A 24871-nucleotide genomic window follows, 5' to 3' on the forward strand; every position below is an offset into this window, starting at 1 on the left:
TCCAAGTCTTGTCAATTAGACTGTACTTATAATCTCTGATGATGATAGACTTTTCAGGGAATACATGGTATTATTTCCCCATATGAGAATGTAAAAAGTTTATCCTTGTTTAGTCCTGTATGACTGCTTGTGCATATTTACCTATTTATATTTCTCCTGGCTTCTGTATTTGAACTTCAAAGTTTCCGTGTAGTTTTGATCACTTCATCAGGAATGCTTGAAAGCCCTCTGTTTCATTAAAGGCTTATTTTTCTACGTGTAGTTTTACTGTTTAAGTAAAGTTCTTGGTGCTAAACCTTCTGGAATATCATATTCTAAACTCTCTTTTCCTTTATAGTGGTGGCTGCTAAATTGTGTGTGATCTTGACTGTGGATATTTGGTACTTGAATTCTTTCCTTCTGGCTGCTTGTAGTATTTTTTTCTTTGACCTGGGAGCTCTGGATTTTGGCTGTAATTCCTAGGAGTTTTCATTTTGGGGTTTCACGAGGTGACTGGTGGAATCTTTCTATTTCTACTTTGCCCTCTGGTTCTAAGAGGTCTAGGCAGTTTTCTTGTAAGATTTCTGTAAGTAGGATGTCTAGACTCATTTTTTGGCCATGCCTTTTACATAGTACAAACGATTCTTAAATATTTTTCCTTGATCTGTTTTCTAAATCAGTTGTTTTTGCTATGAGACCCTAAATTTTCTTATATGTTTTCAGTCTTTTGACTTGTATTATTTCTTCTTGTCTCTTGGTATCATTGGCTTCAGTTTGGTCTACCTAAATTTTCAGGAAGTACCTCCTGTGCCAAGCTGTTAATTTCACTGCCAGTTCTTACTTCCATAGCTCTCAATTGTCTTCCAGGAAAACTAGTTGAATTTGTGTCCAGGCTGTATGGAAAAGAAATGAGAGCCATTAGGGAAATTGGTCTATAGTTTTTTTCTCTGTTTTTGCTCTTCCTGGCTTAGGTATCAACACTATATTTGTATCCTAAAAGGAATTTGGAAGGGAGTTTTTTTCTTAGGAAGTTCATTGATAACTTGTTCAATCTCTTTTTCTGAAATAAGATTATTTAAGTATTTTATTTCCTCTTCTGTTAATCTGGGTAATTTGTATTTTTGTAAATATTCATCTGTTTCACTTAGATTGTCAGTTTTGTTGGCATACAGTTGAGCAAATTAGCTCCTAATTATTGTTTTAATTTCCTCTGCATTGGTGGTGAATTCCCTCTTTTCATTTTTGATACTGGTAATTTGGTATTTTTAAAATCAGATTAATCAAATGTTTATCTCTTTTGTTGTTTTCTTTCCATAAAACCAGCTGACTTATTTATTAGTTGAATAATTTTCTTAACTTCAATTTTATTAATCTCTCCTTTGATGTTCAGAATTTTTAATTTGGTATTTAATTGGGGATTTTTAATTTGTTCTTTTTCTAGCTACTTTAATTGCATGCCCAATTCATTTATCTCCTCTTTTTCTATTTTATTCATATATGCATTTAGAGATATAAAATTTCCCCTAAGAAAGAAGTTTTGTCTGCATCTCATAAGTTTTGGTATGTTGTTTCATTATTGTTATTCTCTTGGATGAAATTATTGATTGTTTCTATAATTTGTTGTTTAACCCACTCATTCTTTAGGATTAGGTTATTTAGTTTCCAATTAATTTTAGTCTGTCTTTCCACATGTAATTTTATTGCATCATGGTTTGAAAAGGATGCATTTAATATTTCTGCCTTTCTGCATTAGATGGTGAGGGCATTATGCCCTAATACGTGATCAGTTTTTGTGTAGGTGCCATGTAGTGCTGAGAAAAAGTATATTCCTTTCTGTCCCTGTTCACTTTTCTCCAGAGGCAACCATGTCTAACTTTTCTAAAATTCTTTGCACCTCTGTAACTTCTTTCTTATTTATTTAGTTCTGAAGAGGGGGTTGAGGTCCCCCATTACTATAGTTTTGCTGTCTCTTTCTTAATGTAACTCACTTAACTTCTCCTCTAAGAATCTGAATGCTGTATCACTTGGTGCATATATGTTTAGTAATGATACTACTTCATTGTCAGTGGTACCTTTTAGCAGGATGTATTTTCCTTCCATATAGCTTTTAATTAGATGTATTTTTGCCTTTACATTTCCAATTTGGAATTCAGTTGGGGATTTTTAATTTGTTCTTTTACTATGTTTTTTTTGTTACATGCCTAATTCATTTATCTGTTCTTCCTCTATTTGATTGATGTAAGCACTTAGAGATATAAATTTCTCCCTAAGAACTGCTTTGTCTGAAACCTTTACATTTTGGTATGTCGTCTTATTGTCATCCTCTTTATTGAGATTATTGATTGTTTCTGTGATTTGTTGTTTGACCCACTCATTCTTTAGGATTAGATTATTTTGTTTCCAATTAATTTTTAATCTATGTTTCCATGTCCCTTTATTGAATGTAATTTTTATTGAATGTAATTTTGATTGCATTGTGATCTGAAAAGAATGCTTTTAATATTTTTTGCTTTTCTGCATTAGGTTGTGAGGCTTTAATGTCCTAATACATGGTCACTTTTTGTGTAGGTGCTATTTACCACTGAGAAAAAGATACATTCCTCTTTAGTCTCATTCTTTTTCCTCCAGAGGTTTGCCATATCTACTTTTCTAAAATTCTATTCATTTCCTTCCCTTTTTTCTTATTTATTTTGTGGTTAGATTTATCTAGTTCTGAGAAGGGAAAGTTGAGGTCCCCCGCTAGTAAAGTTTTACTGTCTATTTCCTCCTGTAACTTTAGGCTTCCAGTTAGTATGGGATTCCTGCCCTATTTATTTTTTTGTGGGCTTTTGCCCATGCTAGAAGTTTGAACTGAAACCCTGATCTGCTAGCAGGATCCCAGCTATATCACTTCTGCTTATTTCTGAACTTGCTCTTTGATTTTTTCTTTGGCATAGGGGTGACTTTTATTGCTTCTGTTACATACATACACACATGCGCACACAAAATCTAGTTACCCTTAAAAAGAATTTTTTGGGGGGGTAGGCATGGGGTTAAGTGACTTGCCCAGGGTCACACAGCTAGTAAGTGTTATGTGTCTGAGGCCAGATTTGAACGTAGGTCCTCCTGAATCCAGGACCGGCGCTCTATCCACTGTGCCACATAGCTGCCCCTTAAAAAGAATTTAAATGTTGTCTTATTTATGTATACATCCAGTTTCATGATTTTAATTGAGTTAGGCAATCATCATTGTAAAATCAGTTATACCAGCCATGTGGTTATTTGTAGATATAATAAATGTGTTCAGAAATACTTTCTATACTGCTTTGTCCTAGCTCAGAACCGGAAGTGCCATAATAGTGAGATCTTAAGTCTTAGTAATAGTTAAGAATCATTTCTTTACTTTTTTAGGAATTGGTAATGCTTCTATTAGAACATAATGCTGATGTTGCTGTTGTGAATGGGAGTGGACAGACAGCAAAAGAAGTTACTCATGACAAAGAAATAAGAAACATGCTTGAAGGTAATAATATCTAGCCTATAAATACAATAACATATTACCTGTCCAGAAACTATCTCTTTAGAAACTTAATCTATATGTAATGTGACTAAGAATGAAGAAGGAAACAAAAAAAGCCTTTTAACAGTCAAAATACAAAATGGATACCATAAGGCATTCATTAAAAGTTATGAACGTCTGCACAGGAGGCTTATCCTAAGGAATAGAAGACTTGAGGATTAGATTATAGTGGTCATAAAATATCTGAATGGTTATCACATGAAAGAGTTTAAACGCCATGGGAAACAGAGTAGCAGAATATTGGGAAGAACTTTAACAAAAAGATTGATCCGGAGATAGAATGGACATTCATTTTCAGGTGGTAAATTCTCTGTCTTTGGGAGTGATATAGCAGACACTAGATGAGAACTTGTCACAGTTAATTTAGAGGAGATTACTGTATAGCACCAATGGTTAAGATTAAATGACCGCTTTGTTGCTTTCTGACTCTAGGATCTTAAGATTCTTTGGAGGTGAAAGAAAGAGGTAACAGAGAATGATGCATCAAAGTTATCATCAAAGTTTTGAGTCTGGGGTAACTGGAAGAATTGTTACCTCACTGGAATACTGAGGAGATAATTGGCATGGGTAGGAATGTGTCTTTGGGTCACATGGGTAGGAGTGTATCTTTATGTGCACTGTTAGCGATGTATTGTTATATAGGAGAAAAATCAGTGACCTTATGTTGTATGTCTTTGATGTTTTAAGTAACATAGGATCCAAGTTATCTACTGAGAATGAAGAATGTTAGCAGGACTGGAGACTTGAGGAATACGGAAAAGGTTTGCTGTATCATCTTGAGGGAATTTGTTACGGAGTTAACAGGGAAGAATATAAGAATTTCTGAGTAGTAGGAAGTTCCTGTTTGAGGTTGTAGAAGATAAATTTGTAGTTGATATCAAAGTGGGAACATCTAACAGGTATATGAAAATGTGGCACTGGGGTTTGGGAGAGAGCTTAACACTGGAGGTAAAGCTTTGAGAGTAATCTTTGTAGAAGTCATAGTGAAAATCATGGGAGCTGGTGAGAGAGAGGTCACATAAAATGCAAAGCAGAGCATACATGTATGTTGAGCCTTGTAAAATGCCCCCTATTTAGATAGTCAGAGGAGGAAGTATGGAGCCTGTGAAGAAGAGTCAAGAATAGTCATAGAACAAAGAGTAGAAGTGATGTACAGTAGTGTAGCATCCCAGAAGCTAAGGAAGAAGAGGATTTTAAGAACAAAGGAGAGGACAACAGTGTCAGATGTTGCAGAAAGGAGAATTAGCACTAATAGTAATTCACTGGATGTGATGATTTAGGAGGTTATTGGTTACCTTTGAGAATCCAGTTCTAGTAGAATGGAAAGGGAAGAAGGTAGATTATGATGAGTTAAGGAAATAAGGGGACCCATAAAGAAGGAAAAACATGGCTTCTCCAGAAATGACAAAAAAGAAAGAGAGTGTAAGAGATGGGGAAAGAGGCAGGAATAGAAAAGCAGCATATTCAGTGTCTTTGATAATTCTCCTAGCCAGTACTTAGTGTGGTGCCTGGCACCTAATAAATGTTTGTTGACTTAATAAATGCTTGTTCACTATATCAACTAAACTCCTAATTAAGTGTTTTGTGGCCTTCTAACAGATATTCCTATCCATATCTTGAAGTTTCTTTACCCATCATCTCTGTTGAAGCTTAAGCTAATCTTAACTTTTACCTTAACCTGAGTCTTTTACAGACACACATATTAGTTTATGCTGCTAACCATAGGACCACAGTGCATAGAATCCAAACGTAAATGGTTGCAGTGGCTTTCACAGTTATGTTGGGTCCTTCACTTTACTTATAATTCCACTAATCTTAACTTCTGTGCAGCTCCTGCCTCAGTCTCATGTACTTATGCATATGAATATTTTTATTTTTTATATTTTTTCTTGGCATTAACTTATTTATTTTATATTTCTCTTAATAATTTAGAGGCCAATAAACCATGGGCCTCTTTTATCTTCATTAGTAACATGCAAAGCACCTAATATTATGCCTTATATATAGTAGGAATCAACAATTATCTGTTATTGATAAGGAACACAGTGCTAATATAATACTGGAAGAACATTAAGGAAAATCTCCATATTGAAAACTAGTGCATTCAAACTGTAAAGAAATAAAACTCTGAAATTGGAGAGTCACTAAGGTAATAAAAATAGAAAAAAAAGTGTTTTGTCTTTTTTTCCCTAAAGAGCATACAGTCGGTTACATGTGATCTACATATAGGATGAATAGGAAATAATTAGCAAGAGGAAGACACTAGAATTAAGAGGCATGACTTACTGAAGAAGGTGGGGCTCTAGTTGGGACTTGCAGGAAGCCAAGAAAGTCAGGAGGTGGTGTTGAGGAGAGAGAGCATTCAAGGCATGGGGGACAGCCATAGAAACTGACTGGAGTCAAGAGATGAGTGTCTTGTTTGTGGTTCAATAAGGAAGTCATTGTCACTGGATCAAGGAATACATAAGCGGTTGGGGGGAGTTTCATGTACAAGAAGGTGGGGAAGGTAAGGGGGAGGCCTTTGAATGTCAAATAGAAAATCTTCTATTTGATCCTAGAGGTGATAAGGAGCCATTAGAGTTTGTTGGGGACAAGGCGGGAGTGACATGGTAGGACCAGTGCTTGAGGAAAATCGCTTTGGTGGCTGACTGGAGGATGGACTAGAGTGAAGAGAGATTATATGACAGGAAGACTAACCAGCAGGCTACTGCAGTAGTCAGTGTAAGGCGATGAGGGTCTGCACCAGGGTGGTGGCAGTGGCAGAGGGAGAAGATATATTGAGAGATATTTCAAAGGCGAAAAAAACCTTGACAGAAGATTAGATATGAGGGAGTAAAAGAGAGGAGTCAAGGATGATGCCTAGGTTGTGCTTCTGAGGGACTAGAAGGATTATGTTTTCCTCTACAGTAATAGGAAAGTAGGAGGTGGGGAGCTTTTCAGGGGACAGATAGTGAGTTCAATTTTGGACTTTTTGAGTTGTTCTGAAAGGCAGTTGGAGATACGAAATTGGAGTTCAGCAGAGAGGTTATATGGGGTTGGATAGGTAGATTTGAGATCATCAGCATAGAGGTGATAATTAAATCCATGGGAAGTGATGTGAGAAATAGTATAGAGGGAAAAGAAAAGAGGTCCTGGGATAGAACCCTGTGAAACACCTATGGCTAGGGGGTGTGATCTGGATAAGGATCCAGCAAAAGAGACTGAGATGGAGTAGTTTAATAGGTAGGAGGAGAATGAGGAGAGAGTGGTGTTCCAGAAACCTAGAGAGAACAGTATCAAAAAGGAGAGGGTTGTCAGTACTGTTGAAGGCTGCAGAGAGATTGAGGAAAATGAAGATTGAGAAAAAAACCATTGGTTTTGGCAATTAAGAGATCACTGGTAACTTTGGAGAGAACAGTTTTGGTGGAATGATGAGGTTGGAAGCTGGAAGGGATTAAGAGGAAGGGAAGTCGAGTCATCTGTTCTAGAAGTCCTTTTCAAGGAGCCTAGCCAAAAAGAGGAAGAAACAGAGAGAAGAGACAGAGAGGCAGAGAGTATATGCACACTTGTGTGTATATATATATGCTCACATATATGTGAATATATGTATATGTGTATAGATATGTGTGTATATATGTATATGTGTGTATAGATAGATAATATACACACGTATATATATATGAACACATATGTGTATATATCTGTGTATATATGTACATGTGTATGTATGAATGAAATGCAGAAGGGTTGGAAGTATCAAAGGGGTGTTTTTTTTTTTTATATGGGAGAGACATAGATGTGTCTGTAGGCTGTAGGGAAAGAGCCAGTAGATATAGGGAGAGATTAAAGAGGTGAGAGAGGTTAGAAGATATTTAATGGAAACATTAAAATCACTTTACTTCTGTTTTTTGTAATTGAAATTTTTGAAAAAAGATCCTGTGATTTAGAAGAGATTAAAATTCATTCCTTTCACCAACAGCTGTAGAAAGAACTCAACAAAGAAAATTTGAAGACTTACTTTTGGAAGCAGCAAGAGAAGGAAACACAGCAGGACTGACAACATTGGTAAAAAAAAATAATAATGAAGTGGCTTTTGTTTATTTTGTAGTTAACAACAAATGTCAAACATTGTTAAACAATCTCTTTTATTAAGAGAGCTGAAGATCAAGACTAAAACATGTTATTGTGTTCAGTGGCTTTGTATTACTTATAAAATAAAATATTAACTCCTTAGATTGACTTTTAAAGTATCTTACAATCTTACTCTAACCTATTCTTCCTTTCCAGTCATATTTCACCACTGTTCACCTGCACACACTGTACATTCCAGCTAAACTGTATGACTAGCTCTTACTTGATCTCATTGTGCTGCGTTCTGCTTCATTCATGCCATCATTCATATTTGGAAGTCATTCCTTTCTTTTTAAAATAAATTCCCTGTGCTTTTCAAAATACTTCTTGAACCCTCAGTTCAGGTGCCACCACTTCCATGAAGATTTTACCAGCCTAAACTGTTGTGGTTTCATAATTTTGTAAAATCTCTGCATCTATCTGGCTGTACCCTGTATTATATCACTTTCTGTACATGTCTTATTCCCCTTAATAGACTGTAAATTCCTCTAGGTTGGGGACTATTATTTTCTATCTGTGTCTGAAACCTTTCAAAATGACAAAATGTATGTTATGTTTCAATAATATATCTGTAACATATATTGTAATAAATTCAGAAAAAAGGATGAATATTGCTGAAATTAACTGTTAATCAGAAGATATATGATGAGCTTTCAGATCTATAAATTTAATCCATTTTGAAACAACCACTGTTATTCCATTAATGAGATTTTAGTTATGAATGAATACATAGAACTTAATTGATTAATTAACATGTAGTTATTTGAAGCATTCCTGTCATTTTCAGCTCAACAAACCAAATCCTCCTAATGTTAACTGTTCTGACCAAATGGGAAATACACCTCTGCACTGTGCAGCCTATCGTGCCCACAAGCAGTGTGCCTTAAAACTTCTAAAAAGTGGTGCTGACCCTAATCTGAGAAACAAAAATGGTAAGCAGTAGTGAATTTAGATATGTATTATCCCATAATTTATAAATTCAATAAAATTTTATGTCATTATTAATTTTTACCAAAGAGCTTTCATTACATTATTGGATGAGATAGTCCATCATTTAATCTTCAAAGTGAAAAACATTCACGCACTTGAAAAAATTAACTTTATTTCCAAATTAATTATGGATAGGGATAGAGACTGGTCTGGTCTTTACAGAACAAATCCCCTTAATAAAATGATTTTTTCTCTAAAACTTGGACTCAGTCAGAAAGCTACACCTAAAGACCTGGAAGGCTACATGTGGCTGGCTTCAAGGCCACAGGTTCCCCACCCCTGCTAGACCTATGATTTCAGTAATCTTGGGAACTCTTGGGTGAGGAAACTTTCTCAATCAGTGCAGGTCAGCAAGCTCTCATAACTTGGTCCTAGAGAGTTGCCCAGAGCCTACCATGAAAGGAAACCTGGCTTGCCTGGGCTCTCGCAGCCAGTCTGTGTCTGAGATAGGGATTAAGCCTAGTTCTTCTTAGCTTCAGGCTTGACTCTCTGTCCACTCACTATTCCACATTGCCTCATAGAGATTATTTCTAATTATCACAGATAATACTTTAGCAGTATCTAATTACTGCTTCAGTTAAATGTTGAAGCATGATTATCCTAGGAAGTCCATGATGAGAATTAACTTTACTTTCAGGAAATGGGTTTTTTTGATGAAAATCATGGACAGGTTACATAACTGAGCTAAACTTTGCCATGTTCTTTCATACATATATTTTACCAGCTAGACTGTAAAAGCTTTGAAGGAAAGATCTTTTTTGTTTTGTATATTTAGTCCTTTCATAACAGCATGCTGACTTTTACTGGCTATCCAGAAGCTTGTTCTTTATGATAAATAGAGAGATAGCATGGTACAGTGGATAGAAAGCCATCCATAAGTCCTGCCCCTGACACAGACTGACTATGACCTTGGACAGGTCATTTAATTTCTCACAGCCCTAGTCATCTCTAGATTAGTAGGGGGGAATTTCCTCACCTGAGAGTTCTTTCTAGACCAGTGAAGTCACAGGTCTCATTCCTATACCTACCAACAAATAACTTCAAAGACGTCATGTTTTAACATTCATTTGATGAGGAAGCATAATTTTCTGAGCATGTACAAAAATATAGCTCAGTGGTGCTAGTTTTTTGCTCCAGTATAAGCTTTCAGCCTTGATTTTTGGGCCAAGAAGCCAAGATGAGCCTCAACTTCGGAAACACTTTTATCGTCAGCTACTTATGAAACAATAAGTTTATTTTTATTTCTAAAAACTTTCCTAAGCATGAAGCTGGTTAGATGAAATTTTCTTGAGGTTCATTTCCATCCTAGAATTCTAAGACTCCTGGGGTTATCTTAAGTCTTGTCACAGATTGTTTGATGGCCATTGAAAAGGACAGAACAAAAGATGTGATAAGCAATGAGAAATTCATGTAGGTAATTATGATGCAATAGAAAAGAAAAGGTGATAAAATAGAAATGCGAGTTATATGTCACAATGGGAACATTAGACTTCTTATACCCTTATACTCTGGATGTATTTTTTCTCATTGCTTTTATATAGATCAGAGACCCCTTGACCTAGCCCAAGGTCTAGAAATGAAACATGCGCTTGGTGGTAATAAGGTATGTATGAGTGTATAAAATGTTTGCAAACATAATTATTTTGAAAAGAAAAAGTGTAATGTTGTAAAATGTCATTTTAATAAGGAAATATTTTAAATAGGTTGTCTACAAAGTATTGAAACGATACGAGGGTCCCCTCTGGAAGGTAGGTCTCTTGGTTTATTTTGCTTCTCAGAAATCTTAAAGCAGATAAGATGTGGCTTGTAAACTTCAGCTACTGAATTTTTGTTAAAAGCAGCATATAATCATAAAGTTGGAAGGGTCTCTAGGAGTCCTCTAATCTGACTTATTACTTAATACAGGAATCTTGTCTATAACATGTTCTTTGCTTGCTCTAAAATATTTCCATGATGTTAGAGCTGAGTCCTTTTTATGATATGAAGAAGGTGTTTGTCCTGGAATAGTTTACAGCCTATTTTTAACAAATCTTATGGTTCAAGTTTTTAATACAAGCCATTTTTGTAGTTTTTTTCTTCTCTAAATAAACATGTACTCATATACATATACACTCCTTCTGGATATATGTTAGGTTTTTTTCTATGAATTAAGTTCATTAGGGATTTTTGAAGTCATCATCATCAATAGCTTTTGTGCTGTCCCATTAAATCTCCCTTTATAACTAAGGTCAGAGAAAGAATACTTGTTTGTTTTGACCATTGGTCTGACTAATATGACACTTGTTTTGTTTTTTTTTTAATTTTGAACCTAATCATCAACAGATAACCATTTCAGTATGCAAAGAAGAACAAGAACATTTGCTTTTTTACTTTATGTAATACCTAAGATTGTGTTTGATCCTTGATTAATATCTCATAATACCATTTAGGTAAAAAGTTCATTCTAAAAAGACAATTGCAGTAATAATTTTGAAAACTCATATTTAACTTAAATTATATGTCAGCTTGTTAAATGGTTCATTTTCTCCTCAGAGTTCAAGATTTTTTGGTTGGAGACTGTGCTGGGTAGTATTAGAACATGGAGTTCTTTCATGGTATAGGAAACAGTAAGTATTATGTATCTTTTCTAAATTTTCAAATTTTCAAATCTAGTACATAGATTTAAAATATTTCTTTTTTTTTTTTCCCTTCTGGAAGGCCTGATGCAGTGAGTAAAGTTCACCGCCAAGGTTGCAAACATTTGACTCAAGCTATATGTACGGTAGGAAGAGAATTTGACCTTTTGACCTTTGATAAGTTAGAAGTGATAGCTTACAGTTAAAGAAGAGGCAGCAGATGATATTATATAGCACAGTACAATAAATGAAATGCTTGCACATGCCCCGCAGTCTATTCCTGGAAATATCAGCAAGAAAAATGTTGAAAAATGGACCATTTTATTTGTTTGGGTTAGGAATACTTATGGCCTTGTTAGTTGAAATGATACACAAGAAGGGCAAGTTACTGATTTAATTGTATTAGAGAACATGTGGCAACTGAAGAATTCTACTCAGCTCAAAATGTGGAGAGAAGGAGATGAGAAGGGAGAGATAGTTCAACAAGAAGGGCAAATTACTGATTTAATTGTATTACAGAACATCTGGAAACTGGAGAATTCCACTCAGCTCAAGGTGTGGAGAGAAGGAGGGTGAGAAGAGAGAGATAGCTAGTTCATTAGATATGCAGATAGGTGAAATGAAGTGGTGAAATTTGGGAACTGTATATAATTATTGAGAGAAGGGGATGCTTGCTATCCTAAAACAGGACTTTAAACTAAAATCAAATGGGCTTTAAATTAAAAAGGTTGAAGGAGGGAGAAAGAGAAGGAGGAGATACACAGGGAATAGATCAAATGAACAAGGAGGAATAGCCATTTAATAGCCAGAAATGTGTAGGTGACAAAATTCAAGACAGGAGATAGTAATAAAACTTGTGGCCTCATACAGTTGCATGCAGATGCACAAAGTTTGGGCAGCTAGTATGATGAATTAAAGGTCCTAACAAAAAAAGCCAAATTTGACCTCATATAGGTGTCATTTAACTTGGGTGGGATAACACTCATGCTTAGAATTTAGCTCTTGCAGAGTATACTTTACTTTAAAAAACAACAACAACAACGACAACAAGATACCACCACCAAAACCCCCAAACCAAGATAAGCAAAAGGTAGGGTAGGTTAACTTTATTAAAGTTGTTGTTCAGTCATTTCAGTTGTGTCCAACTCTTTCATCACCCCATTTGGGGTTTTTTTTGGCAAAGATACTGGAATGGTATGCCATTCCTTTTCCAGTCTATTTAAGAGATACTTTTTTGAGGAAAACCAGGAACCATCGAAAAGGAAGGTGTGGTAGAGAGCATTTTGGCTTAAAGGAAGAAAAAATAGAAATAATTTTGTCATGGGAATACACTACAGCACATTTGAACAGAAAGAGCAAGTAGATGAGGAATTCAGGAAGTAGATTATAAACCTTGCATCGAAACATATAGCAGTGATGGGGCTATTCAGTAATCCAAAGCATCTGTTGGAGCTTTCTCTCTTTGCAAAAGGCAGAGTATCTAATAATATTTTACTTATTTTAATGAGAATTTCTTTTAAAAAATGGAAGAATATGTAAGGGAAAATTCTGTTATATAGCACTGCTTGTTCTATTATAAGAACTTCTTGCTAGGGTTGAAATTATGAGAACTTTGAGGAAAAGTGATCACTATTAATACTTAGATTTTCTGATAGAGAAGGGACTTAATCTTACATGCACCCTAGATTGAGGGAGAACAGATTTCAGATGGCTCAGAAAAATGATAAGTAGGATCCCCTGGGGTAAAATTTTATGGAATGGGGCAGCCCAGGAGGGATAGAAAACTTTCAAGAAAGAAGTTCTGATAAATGTTGGCGAAGATGTGGGAAAATTGGAACACTCCATTATTGGTGGATTTATGAAGTGATCCAACCATTCTGGAGAGCAATTCGGAACCATCCCCAAAGGGCTATAAAATTGTACGTACCTGTTGACCCAGGAATACTACTTCTAGATGGATCATAAAAAAGAGATCATAAAAATGGGAAAAGGACCCACATGTACAAAAATATTTATAGTAGCTTTTTTGTGGTAACCAAGAATTAGAAGTTGAGGGGGTGCCTGCCCATCAGTTGGGGAATGGCTGAACAAGTTGTGGTATATGAATGTAGTGGAATACTATTGTGCTATAAGAAATGACGAGCAGGCGGACTTCAGAAAAACCTGGATAGATTTATATGAACAGATGCTGAGTAAAATGAGCAGAAGCAGGAGAACATTGTGCATAGTAACAGCCACATTGTGCAGTGACTGACTTTGATAGACTTAGCTCTTTTCAGCAATGCAAGGACCTAAGACAACTCCAAAACTCACAAAATCCACATCCAGAGAAAGAACTATGGAATCTGAATGCAGATGGAAGCATATTATTTGCTCTCCTTTTCTTTTGTTGTTTTGTTTCTTCTTTCTCATTGTTCCTCCCATTAGTTCTAATTCTTTTTTACATCATGACTAATGTGAAAATATGCTTAATATGAATGTATAAGTAGAGCCTGTATCAGATTGCATGCCGTTTTGGGGAGGGAGAAGGAGAGGAAGGGGGAAAATTTTAAACTCAGAATCTTATAGAAGTGAATATTGAAAACTAAAAATAAATTATTAAAAAAAGAAGTTCTGAAGATTATTTTTAAAAAGAAGTGATTCCAAAGAGGAGGCAAGCTGAAGTTATCTGAAGAGATCAACGTGGATGCACAGAGAACTCATCAACCAAATTAAAATCTTAAAGATATATTCAAGCCAGCTGCAGGGCAATACAGAAGTGTTGATCCTGGAACCTTCCTCTGTACACAGTCTAAGTTATCCTGATTCTGGACTATGATGGAGATAAATTCTTTTTTGCCAAGGACTTCGATGACATTTAGCCTAGTGTCTAAGATCAGAAGGCATTTGAGAAAAACATTTCCAACAAGACCCACTGGATTGTCAATGCAATTGCCTTCTTGGAAGGACTGATTGTGTTGCCCAAAAGCAGCATTGACCTCTGCTTCTGTCTGTATAGTTGGTATCTTCTTGGGAAAATGAGCTGATACTTCTGGCTGGTCTGAACCATCTCTTCAACTCTGAGCCAGATGCTGAGGAAGAATGTTGAGAAGTAAGCACTATGGGAAAGCTTGGAAAGACTCATCCTGTCTGTGGTTGAGGTCATAGGTGAAAAGGTGGTTCTCGATAGTGACGCCCAGCACATGGTACACAGACTAGATTTACAGGGTGAAGATGTCCCCATTATGGGGGGTTTGCTCTCCCATTGTGAAGCCTCTATCAAATACAGCTACCATCCCTTAAAAGCAGGGAGCTTCGAGGTTCCCTAGTAAGGTAGAAGATAGATAACCATCCCTTGGTGTGTCCTTGCTGCTTGACTCTATACATCATCTCTCCCCTTTAGAAACAGGTCTCTGTCCTCTCCATGCCATTGTTCTAAGTCTTAAGTGTTTGTTGTTGCCCACCTTCCACCCTTTCCCCTAGTTTTCTCATTCCCTTTGCTGCAGGGAAGAAGAAAATAAGACTTGTAGGAAGAGATGAAGGCAACAGGATAAGGCTTGTGGGGAAAGAGAGAGCAGCTAGCTACATGTTCTACACAAAAGCCTGGGAGTAAATATTTTCTCTCCCCCCAAAAAAATACGTATAGAAGATTGAAGGAAGAGTTAGGTAAAGTAGGATGAATACAGAACTTAGCATGAGCTCCTGCTGGTGGGAAAGTTAGACAGCAAAGGGATTTTTCGGTGTCTTCAGGGAAAGGAGGAGAAACAAGATAGAACTGTTACTTGAGGTTGTTGAGGTGATGAAAACTGATAACAGATAAAAGAGTGCCTCATAATAGTAATAACAGTTGTTATTATTATTTTGTCAATGAGGACACACTATCATGGAATATGAAATTTGGAAGAGACGTCAGTAGTTACCTAATCCAATCATACTTGAAAGGAATCTCTGCTGTAACATACCTCACAAGTGGCCATCTACCTCTTCTTGAAGGGATCTCCAAGGAAGGCATCCCATTCTGCTTTGGGATAGCTATGTTAAAAAGTTTGGGATTAGAAGAGATAAAAGAAAAATGCCCATTAGGGAACTGATCCCCAGTATAGATAGTAAGAAAGCATGTAGATACCTTTGATAGATTGAAGTCATCACATCCACATGTACTACATCCTGATATACTGTAAGAACTAAGTCTGGAACAAATATAATGAGCCTCTGGAAACAGGGAATCAACAGGCTGCCTAAAGAATGGTAAACTGGCCAGGTCTGAATTGGAACATTTTAGAATGCTCCAATTGCTAATCATCATTGGTGTGTCTGCCGTACTTCTAGCCTGGGTGACATGGGAAGACCTAGTCTCAAAACAAAATAAAGCAAAACAAGGAGAGCTAGCATAAGAGTATAGATAAGGGAAAATGCTAACCCGATTTTCAATAGAAGGGAAGAGAATAGAATTTGCAAATTCTAGGCCAGTAAATTTGACTTTTCTTTGCGGTACATTCTAGAACAGAATTATTAAGTATATATTTAGGGAACATCTATAAAAAGAAGCAGTGATCGTGAAGAGCCAACAAGGCTTCACCAAGAATGAGTAGTTCCAAACTAAACTTATTCCCTTTTTTTTGACAGTTACCAAACTGGTGGTCAAGGGAATATTGTAAATGTAGTTTAACTTCATTTTTAAAATTGAATTGAATTTTAAAAATTTATACCTTTTGCTTTTACATCAGTCATTTCTGGATATACCCCTCTACCATTGTCTTCCACAGTGAGACTTCTAAAAATAATTAACCCTAACCAATAGACACATTAACCACATCTGTCAGTATATGCACCATTCCACTCTCCAGTGAAAGTCAGTCAGTAAACTTTATTAAGCATGTGCTATGTGCCAGACACTGTGCTAAGCCCCGGGGATACAAAAAGAGTTAAAAGCTAGTTCCTGCCCTTAAGGAGTTTACAACGTGATTAGAGAGACAGTAAACAAAACAAGCTAAGAGATGGAATGGTTTGTTCTGGAAATCTAAGACTGTCTTTTGCTTCATTTTATAACCCTTTCACACAGCACAGTGCCTGATGCATAGTAGGTGCTTAATAAGTGCTTATTAACTGACTGACTAACTAAAGACAGCTTGTATCTCTTCCTTTGAGGACTGCCTGCTCATATCTTTTGACCATTTATCAGTTGGAGAATGGATGAGCCTCAGTTATCAAATAAGATGATATTTGTAAGCTGTGTAGCACAGTACCTGGCAATTTGTTTTGTTGTTGTTGTTGTTGTTGTTGTTGTTGTTGTTGTTCAGTCATTCAGTCATGTCCCACTCTTTGTAAATTCATGGACCATATCATGCCGGGCGCGTCTGTCTTCCCTCATCTCCGGAAGTCTGTCCAAGCTCATGTTCATTGCATCCATGACACTATCTATCCATTTTACCTTCTGCTATACCCTTTTCTTTTTGCCTACAGTCTTTTCCAACATCAAGATCTTTTCCAGTGAGTCCAGTCTTCTCATTATGTGGCTGAAATATTTAAGCCTCAGCTTAAGTATTTGACTTTCCATTGAATAGTTTGAATTAGTTTCTTTCAGTATTGACTGATTTGACTTCCTTGATGTCCAAGAGATTCTCAAAAATCTTCTCTAGCACCACAATTCAAAATCATCTCTTCTGCAGTGCTCAACTTTCCTTATAGTCCAGTTCTTATAGCCATCATATATTGTTACTAGAAAAATATAGTTTTGACTATATGGATCTTTGTTGGCAAGGTGATATCTCTGCTTTTTAGTATACTGTCCAGATTTGTCATAGCTTTCCTTCCAAGGATCAAGCATCTTTTAATTTCGCAGGTTGCCAAGATATTAGTTTTTGGATGGTAAGCTTCAAGCCAGCTTTCATACTCTCCTCTTTCACTCTCATCAAGAGGCTTCTTAATTCTTCTTTACTTTATGCCATCAGAGTGGTATCATATGCATATCTGAAATTGTTGATATTTCTTCCAGCAACTTAATTCTGGCTTTTGATTCATTCAGCCTGGCATTTCGCATGATGTACTCTGCATATAAGTTAAATAAATAAGGTGACAATATACAGCTTTCTCATCTTAAACCGATCAGTTGTTCCATGTTTGGTTCTAAATGTTTGTTTTTGGCCCACCTCAGGAGGCAAGTAAGATAATCTGGTACTTGCATCTCTTTGAGGACTTGCTACTTTTTGCTGTGATTCACACAATCAAAAGCTTTAATGTAGTCAAGGAAGCAGAAGTAGATGTTTTTCTGGAACTCCCTGCTTTCTCTATAATCTAGCAAATGTTGGCAGTTTGGTCTCTAGTAATTGGCAGTTTGGCACATATTAGGTACTTAATGAATGTTTGCTGACTGACTGACGTATGGTGTGTCTAGTTCATGGAACAGCCAGGAGGACAGTGTCACTGAATCATAGAGTGCTTGGCAAGGGAGTAAGCTGTAGTAAGACTGAAAAGGAAGGAAGAGGCTAAGTTATGAAGGGCTTTGAATGCCAAACAGAGGATTTTGTTGTTGATCCTGAAGGCAATAGGGAACTATGTAAGATTATTGAGGAGGAGATGGCTGGGGACTGCTGTGTGTGACCTGGTCTTGGCTCTGTGGCAAAAACATGGTACCTAGTATCAAGGAGTTCACATTCTAAAAGGGATGACAGCAAACAAATAACTGTACATATAAGATACATAGAGTATAAATGGAAACTAATCTGAGAGAAATGGAGACTGGTGAGGGGCTGGAGAAAAGGACTGGAACCATGAAAGGCCTCTTATAGAAAGTGTAATTTAAACTGAACGTTGAAGGAAGCCAGGGAAGCTAGGAATGAGAGTTGAGGAGGGAGATAATTCCACGCATCTGGGAAAGCCAGTGCAAAACACAGAGTTGAAACTTGGCAGTGTAATGTGTAAGGAACAGTAAGTTCATCAGGGTAGCTGGATCACAGAGGAAAGCAAAGTGTAAGAAGACTAGATAGAAAGGGGCCAGATTGAGAAAAGCTTTAAAAACTATACAGAAGGTTTTATATTTGATCTTGAAGATATGTATGGAAGAGGGAGCCAAAGAGTTTATTGAATTGGGGATGGGTTACATGTATGTTGTAGCCTAATATTCAGTGAACAGAAAGATCTCAGCTACTGGGATAAGGACTCACTGTGTAACAAAAACTGCTGGGGACATTGGACAGCACCATGGAATAAATTAAATTTAGACCAGTACCTTACTACTGACACAGAAAGATCTCCAAATGGGTATTTGACCTAGATGTAGAAGGTTGTATCATAAGAAGTCTGAGAAATATAGAAAAAAATTACATCTTAGATCTATAAATAGAAGGAAAGTTCATGATCCAAGATGAGATAGAATGAGTCATACAAGATATAACGAATAATTCTAATTACATTAAAATTAAAAGGTTTTGCAAAAACCAAATTTAAGAAAGCTAAGATTAAAAAGGAAACAACTGGAAATTTTTTTCAGTAAGTTTGTCTGATAAAGGTCTCATTTCCTTGATAATTTCTTGAAATATGATGTCCAGGCTCCTTTTTGATCATGGCTTTTAGGTACCAGTAATTCTTAAATTATCTCTACTGGATCTATTTTCTAGGTCAGTTGTTTTTCCAGTGATATATTTCACATTTTCTTCTATTTTTTCATTCTTTTGATTTTGTTTTATTTTCTCTTAATGTCTCATGGAGTCACTAGCTTCCACTTGCCCAATTCTGATTTTTAAAGAATTATTTTCTTCAAGGAGCTTTTGTTCCTGCATTTCCATTTGGCCAATTCTACTTCTTAAGAAGTTGTTTTCTTCAGTGGATTTTTGTACATCTTTTTCCATTTTTTGTGCTTCCTTTACCAAACTGTTGACTCTTTTTTTTATTATTCTCTTGCCTTACTCTCATTTCTTTTCCTAATTTTTCTTCTACCTCTCTTATTTGATTTTAAAAATCCTTTTTGAGTTTTTTCAATGAGTTCTTTTTTTGGAGGTGAGACCAATTCACATTTTTCTTTGAAGCTTTGCATATAGGCATTTTGACAGGATTGTCTTCTTCTGAGTTTATGTTTTGATCTTCCCTGTTGCTATGGTCATTTTCTATGGTCAGGTTCTTCTTTTCATTTTCGTTTTTGTTTTGTGCTTATTTTTCTAGCCTATTTCATGACCCTTAAAATTGGACTCTGCTGCTGGGATAGACAGGCACTGTCCCAAACTGCTTGTGCTAGGGGCAGGGGCCAAGGATACAGGGCCTCCCAGCTGGCCTGCTGGGTTGGGGCCTTGCTGCTGGCTTCCTACAGGTGGCTTGCTGCTGGTTTGCCTAGACACTGCCTGCACTGGACTGCAACCTTTTGTTGGCTGAATGAAAGAGACCTTTCCCTCCAACCTTCTAAATTGTCTTTGAATGGAAAATTGTTTCACCCCCATCCTCTGTTGATTCTGCCACCTTCAGAATTCGTTTTGAGGCATTATTTCATAGTTGTTTGGAGGTGAATTTGGAAGAATTCAAACAGGTTTCTGCCTTACTTTGCCATCTTGGCTCTGTCCCCATATCATTTTCCATCTACATAAATTATAGCAAGTGTACTTAATCACAGTAAATAATAATTTATTTTTTTTAATGGTATGAAGCATGTCTGACTTTTTCAGTTTTGACCTGTTTCCCTCAAAATTAGCTAAACTTTCCCTTTTAACTTGAGGTTCTTTTTTTTGTTTTTGACCAGTATGTAAAAAAAATCTTATAGCTAGGTATTAAGATATTTCATACTTTTAGAATTTTATAGTGAAATGTTGTTAGATGTGTGGGTTTTTTGTTTTGTGTATTTGAAAATTGATCAACTTAGAGTGTTTTTCTTTTTCTCTCAGGTAAAACCCACTGATAGCTGCCTTTTCTTTGTTAAATGCTTTGATGATAGTATACATGGTTTCAGAGTTCCTAAGAATAGCCTTCAACAGTCAAGAGAGGTAAAATACCCAACTGCTTTTTTCTTATAATTTAAAATATGTGTGAAAATATTAAGAATTTTTAAATGTTTAAATAATTTATATTTTAATATCTTGCTTACCTTACATCTTAGAATAATGCCCATTGATCAATTTAGGTATGGTTTGAGAAGTCTTGTTTATGGCCTTTGCATAATTACAGAGTATTTTTCAGTCTGTTATGAGCATTTCTATTTAATAAAACTAGGAATTTTCTGTTTCAATGATTTCCCTATTTTATTTTCAAAATACTAAACATTTTCTTCTTCTTGTGTCTTGCCTATTAAATCAGTCCTTTGTTCTAAGTAAACCAAATATGTACAATTTAGAATTCATTAAAGTAGGTAACTAACTTATTTTATAGTCTTCAACTTAACTGAATTTTCAAGCTAGAGCAAAACATATAAGATATTGGTACTTATTGTTAAAGTGTGATTATTGCGCCTAACTCTATTAAATAGTGTAAAAATCTAGAAAAAAGGAAATGGTGAGTAGAGTTTGGGAGTCAGGGCATCCCAGAACATCAGAGGACTTTTGGTTTGTTAGGGGTGACCTGAATGATGGAATTAGAGATCGCAGAGGTTTGAAAGTAATGAAAATTATGCAGAGTACAAGAAATATGAACCATGTGAGGATTTTACATTTGCAGCAAGCACGTGAGTAACTTAAGTTATATATACCACAGTATACCTCTAAAGTCCTTTCTCACTTTGAATCAATGGTACTACATGACCTTATTATGGGGCTGGTGCCCCATTAGAACATATTCTTAACTTACAGCTAAAAGTTAACATTCTTCAGGGGATTGTTTCTATGGGAACATATCTCTAGTTTTGTAAAAGTAATCAATAGGAAAATAGTGTGTATGGCCTTCACAGAAATTCAGTTTTTATCTACTTTACTGTAATATTTGTATTCCTACAAAGCAAGATAGCCAGGTCCTTGTTTTTGTACATCAGAAATTAGGATGAAAGAGCATTAAGTGATTTGTGCTAAGTCTAGCAGTGCAAAATTTGGCTATGTCGTTGAGAAATAAAATACTCCAAACTACCAGGTTCATGTGCACATATTTCTTAGAAGCATTTAAAAAATTTATAAAATTTGACTGAATTATATTGAAAGAAAATAAAATGTAATCAAGACCTAGGTCTTTAGACTTAGTATTCTCATTGCCTAATGAAAGTAGTAATTTTAGAATCATAAAAGTTAGAGTGCTAGGCAAACAGTTCGCCGAATTGAGAGTCTTTAATTTGCTGTGCTTACAATTTTAATTATAGATAGTTAAAATCCTGTCTGGGGTCGTCATATGTTTATTTGTGGTGTTTAGAATTCTATAATTAACTACAACTTTTTTTTGAGCCCACTATTCAATCTCTAGTTGTATTTATGAATGATAATATTAATGGAAATGTCAATTTAGGAAATAGATTTTTTCCCTTCTAAATGTATTTAGAGGAATTCCTATCTATTCATGTCAAGGACAAATGACTTGTTGTGAGTTGCTTCTTTTTTGAAGCATTAGTATTAATTTTCCACATGTAATTTTTTCTTTGTTTCTAAGATGGTGAAATTGTTATATTATCTATTTTGTGTGTGAAAATGTTTTTCCGTATCTAATTTACTTCAGAGCTGGCTAGAAGCAATAGAAGAGCATTCTGCATATAGTACTCACTACTGTTCTCAGGATCAGTTAAGTGATGATGAAGAGGAAGATGATGCTGTTTCTACAGTAGATTTGAGGGAATCTCTACAGGTAAATATAAGAAGATAACCTTACATTCTCAGCTAATTCTAACTTTAAGAACATCAAAATAGTTGAGATTTTCCAAAATGACTTTTATATAAAGGTAGAAACAATTTTTTCCTTTTCCTTCTTGATGAATCTATTATAGTAATATCCACTTCTCAGAGTGCTTTGGTAGAAGTTTATATGGTATAAGGGCCAGAAAGATGGTTTTGATGTTAGAAGACCTAAATTTGAGGCCTGCTTCTCATTTTCTTTTTGTCCCAAGGCAAGGCATTTAACCTGTAAGATTAAAAAGTGGCAGAATAGTACCATTGGTGGAGGAAATTTCCTCCCTGGGAGTTTCCTACATCAATGAAATCACAAGTCTTGTCATGAAATATATCTAAATATTCATATACCCAATGGACTGATTTGGTTGTGTATTGCTAGAGGCTGATTATCATTCTAGCTAAAGACTTCTGCCACGAGGGGGAGCCTGACTACTGTATACCTTCCTGCCCTTTATGACTTCACTGCATATTTTGGTGTTTAAATAATGCAACCATAGTGATGTACAACCTGGTTGGTAGTTTCATTTAAAACCACTTGTAATCTTTAACTACATCGCTTAGAGGTAAGATAGTGTGTCAGTATCTAATTTGTAAGGTCCTCATCTGATGTGACATCAATGCCTTCCCTTGTTTTAGTGATTGATGTGCTGGAGCAATGTCATAATGTTTAATTCAAGTGAAATAGGTGTTTTTTTTTGTAGGCCTTTTTTGCCTTGATGCTGCCTTTACTCTCATGCATCTAAGAGTAGAGGGTAGGAGAAATAGGACTGAAGAAAGATAATTAAATGTCTTGTGACAAACAATAGAAGCTTAGTCACTATGTTTAATTCTTATTTTATATACTAAGCAAGTAAGAAGAGGATGTATATGAGTAAGCAACTTTATTGAATTTAAGTGTACCATACTCCTGCCTATCCTTGATAGAAGGACCAGTGTTTCCAAATGGAAAAAGCATTTTGACTGCTTTGGCCATTGGGCTGGCAAGTTTTTTTGGTTGTTTGTTTGGTTTTTTGAAAATTAAAAGAACTTGAATTATTTCACAGTCTGGTAACAGTTGTACTTATTATTATTAAGAACTGCTTTTACTAGTGGTTCTTTTGTTCTATAACTTATTGACCAAATGGAGACCCTGTATATAATCTTCCTAACACAGTAATTTGAAGTCATGCTATCTTTTAAAGCATATTATTTCATATATCAGCACTTAAAATAATCCATCATTTGTGTGGGGGGATGCTAATTTTACCTGTGTAGGTTCACTATGCTTTCTCACTTTAGTAGAGAGAATTTCATGAGTTGCAATGGCAAAAATTATTTATCATCTGATGAACATTCTAGTGACGAGCCTCTCAACTTACTTATTCTGGTCTTTAAACTACAGACATTATGTTCATTGCCAAACCAGTGCTCAAAGCATTTGTAGCTTAGTAGAACTTATCAAATGTTATGTTCTTTTGGTATAACTTTTGAGATACCAGTGTCAATGTTACTCTATTATAAAGTATCACAGTATGAAAAAAAATTCAGCCAAACTGTTTTGTTTGTCAGGAATAACCCTAAATTTGTATGACTAAAATCACACTTAAGCTTCAAAGTAGAATATTAAATAAATATTTCAACTCAGTAACCAGTTTATAATATATAAAATATTTTTATGCTAATTATCTTGTAAAGCAAGCAGTAAAACATAAAAAAAAAACCCAACCCAGCATACCAAGAGTTTCACTAGGATTTAGACATCTTATAATGGAAACTGGACAGAACTAAATGGCTTACTAACTTTCCAGGCAGAATGGATCTTGAAGACTTTAAGTCTCTTTTTTCGTTTTGTCTTCAGTTTATTGGATTTAACCAAAATCTTAAATACTACTCACCTAATCCATTTTATGTTGTCTTCAGGTCCAGGGGATAGCTCTTAATTTTTAAGTTATTTAAAACCAAAATTGTTTTATCAGATTTTTACTACCATCAAGGACTGTAAATGTATAGCCAGCAAAACTTTTGATGCCAGTAGGTGAAAGCTTTTAACGAATTCAGTCCCTTGGCCCCTTTCCTATAGAGACCAGTCTAAAACTGGCCCAGTAGTCTGAGGCTGATCTAGGAAGTCTGCTGAGGAGAACTGGAAAGTCCAGTCTAGTCTCAAGCCATGCTTGATGCAGAAAGTATCTGAGAGGCCGGGTGAGTTCTAGGGCATATATGGTGGTATGGGTCTTCCCTGTGGATTCTCAGGGTGTCCTTAGACCCTTAGGATCACTCTAAAATGAACTTCTAGAACTCCAGATTAATCATAGAACTGATTTGTGGCTTCCATTGATCCTTTGGACTGAAGAGTAACCCAGAATGAGGCTTATTTCTCCACCCTACCCCCAAGGCTGAGCTATTATCACCAAATATGAAGAATGTAAAGTATTGTATTAGGTGTTAAGGGATATAAGAAATCTATGTAGAAATATGTATCCCTCTATCTTTTGTCTAAAAGGCAAATAATACACATAGAAAAAACTGTTCTAAATAACATTGGAAAGTTTGGGGAAAGAATTAACTCCCCTGAAAATGGAGAAAATGTCCTAATTGTGAAGGTTACTTTGCTTTTGGTGATTATCTTGGCCTCAGTGAGTCCCTTTCCAAAAGGAACCTCTGTCAGATTAAACACTTTCCCTGCTTTAAACTCCTCAATTAAATCTGTCCCATTTGAGACCAGGGCTCTGGCTTGTACCTCTAGGTGGGCCTTAAGGGCAAAAGGGAAGGCAGAGTTTATGGCTTTTGCCATAGCATCATATTGAACATTTTAATTTTAGAAATTAAAAAGGAGAAAAAAAGAGACAGAGGAAGGTTCAGGCACTGTGTGGATACTCACT

At 35.7% G+C, this 24871-nt stretch overlaps 1 protein-coding gene across 3 annotated transcripts in view; it reads left to right on the forward strand.

The window, feature by feature from the left end:
• Positions 1–24871, forward strand: part of OSBPL1A (oxysterol binding protein like 1A) — a 286161-nt gene that overhangs the window by 63865 nt on the left and 197425 nt on the right. For all 3 annotated transcript variants that reach the window (XM_078153459.1, XM_020968688.2, XM_078153458.1), the window contains exons 5-13: positions 3370–3481; positions 7497–7582; positions 8436–8580; positions 10180–10241; positions 10342–10386; positions 11171–11244; positions 11336–11399; positions 20100–20198; positions 21844–21969. In XM_078153459.1, the coding sequence (XP_078009585.1) occupies positions 3370–3481; positions 7497–7582; positions 8436–8580; positions 10180–10241; positions 10342–10386; positions 11171–11244; positions 11336–11399; positions 20100–20198; positions 21844–21969 (813 nt within the window). The remainder of the gene's footprint in view (positions 1–3369; positions 3482–7496; positions 7583–8435; positions 8581–10179; positions 10242–10341; positions 10387–11170; positions 11245–11335; positions 11400–20099; positions 20199–21843; positions 21970–24871) is intronic.

Source organism: Phascolarctos cinereus, unplaced genomic scaffold (assembly GCF_003287225.1).
Source record: "Phascolarctos cinereus isolate Bilbo 61053 unplaced genomic scaffold, phaCin_HiC Scaffold_4;HRSCAF=312, whole genome shotgun sequence".
NCBI classification, from domain to species: Eukaryota; Metazoa; Chordata; class Mammalia; order Diprotodontia; family Phascolarctidae; genus Phascolarctos; species Phascolarctos cinereus.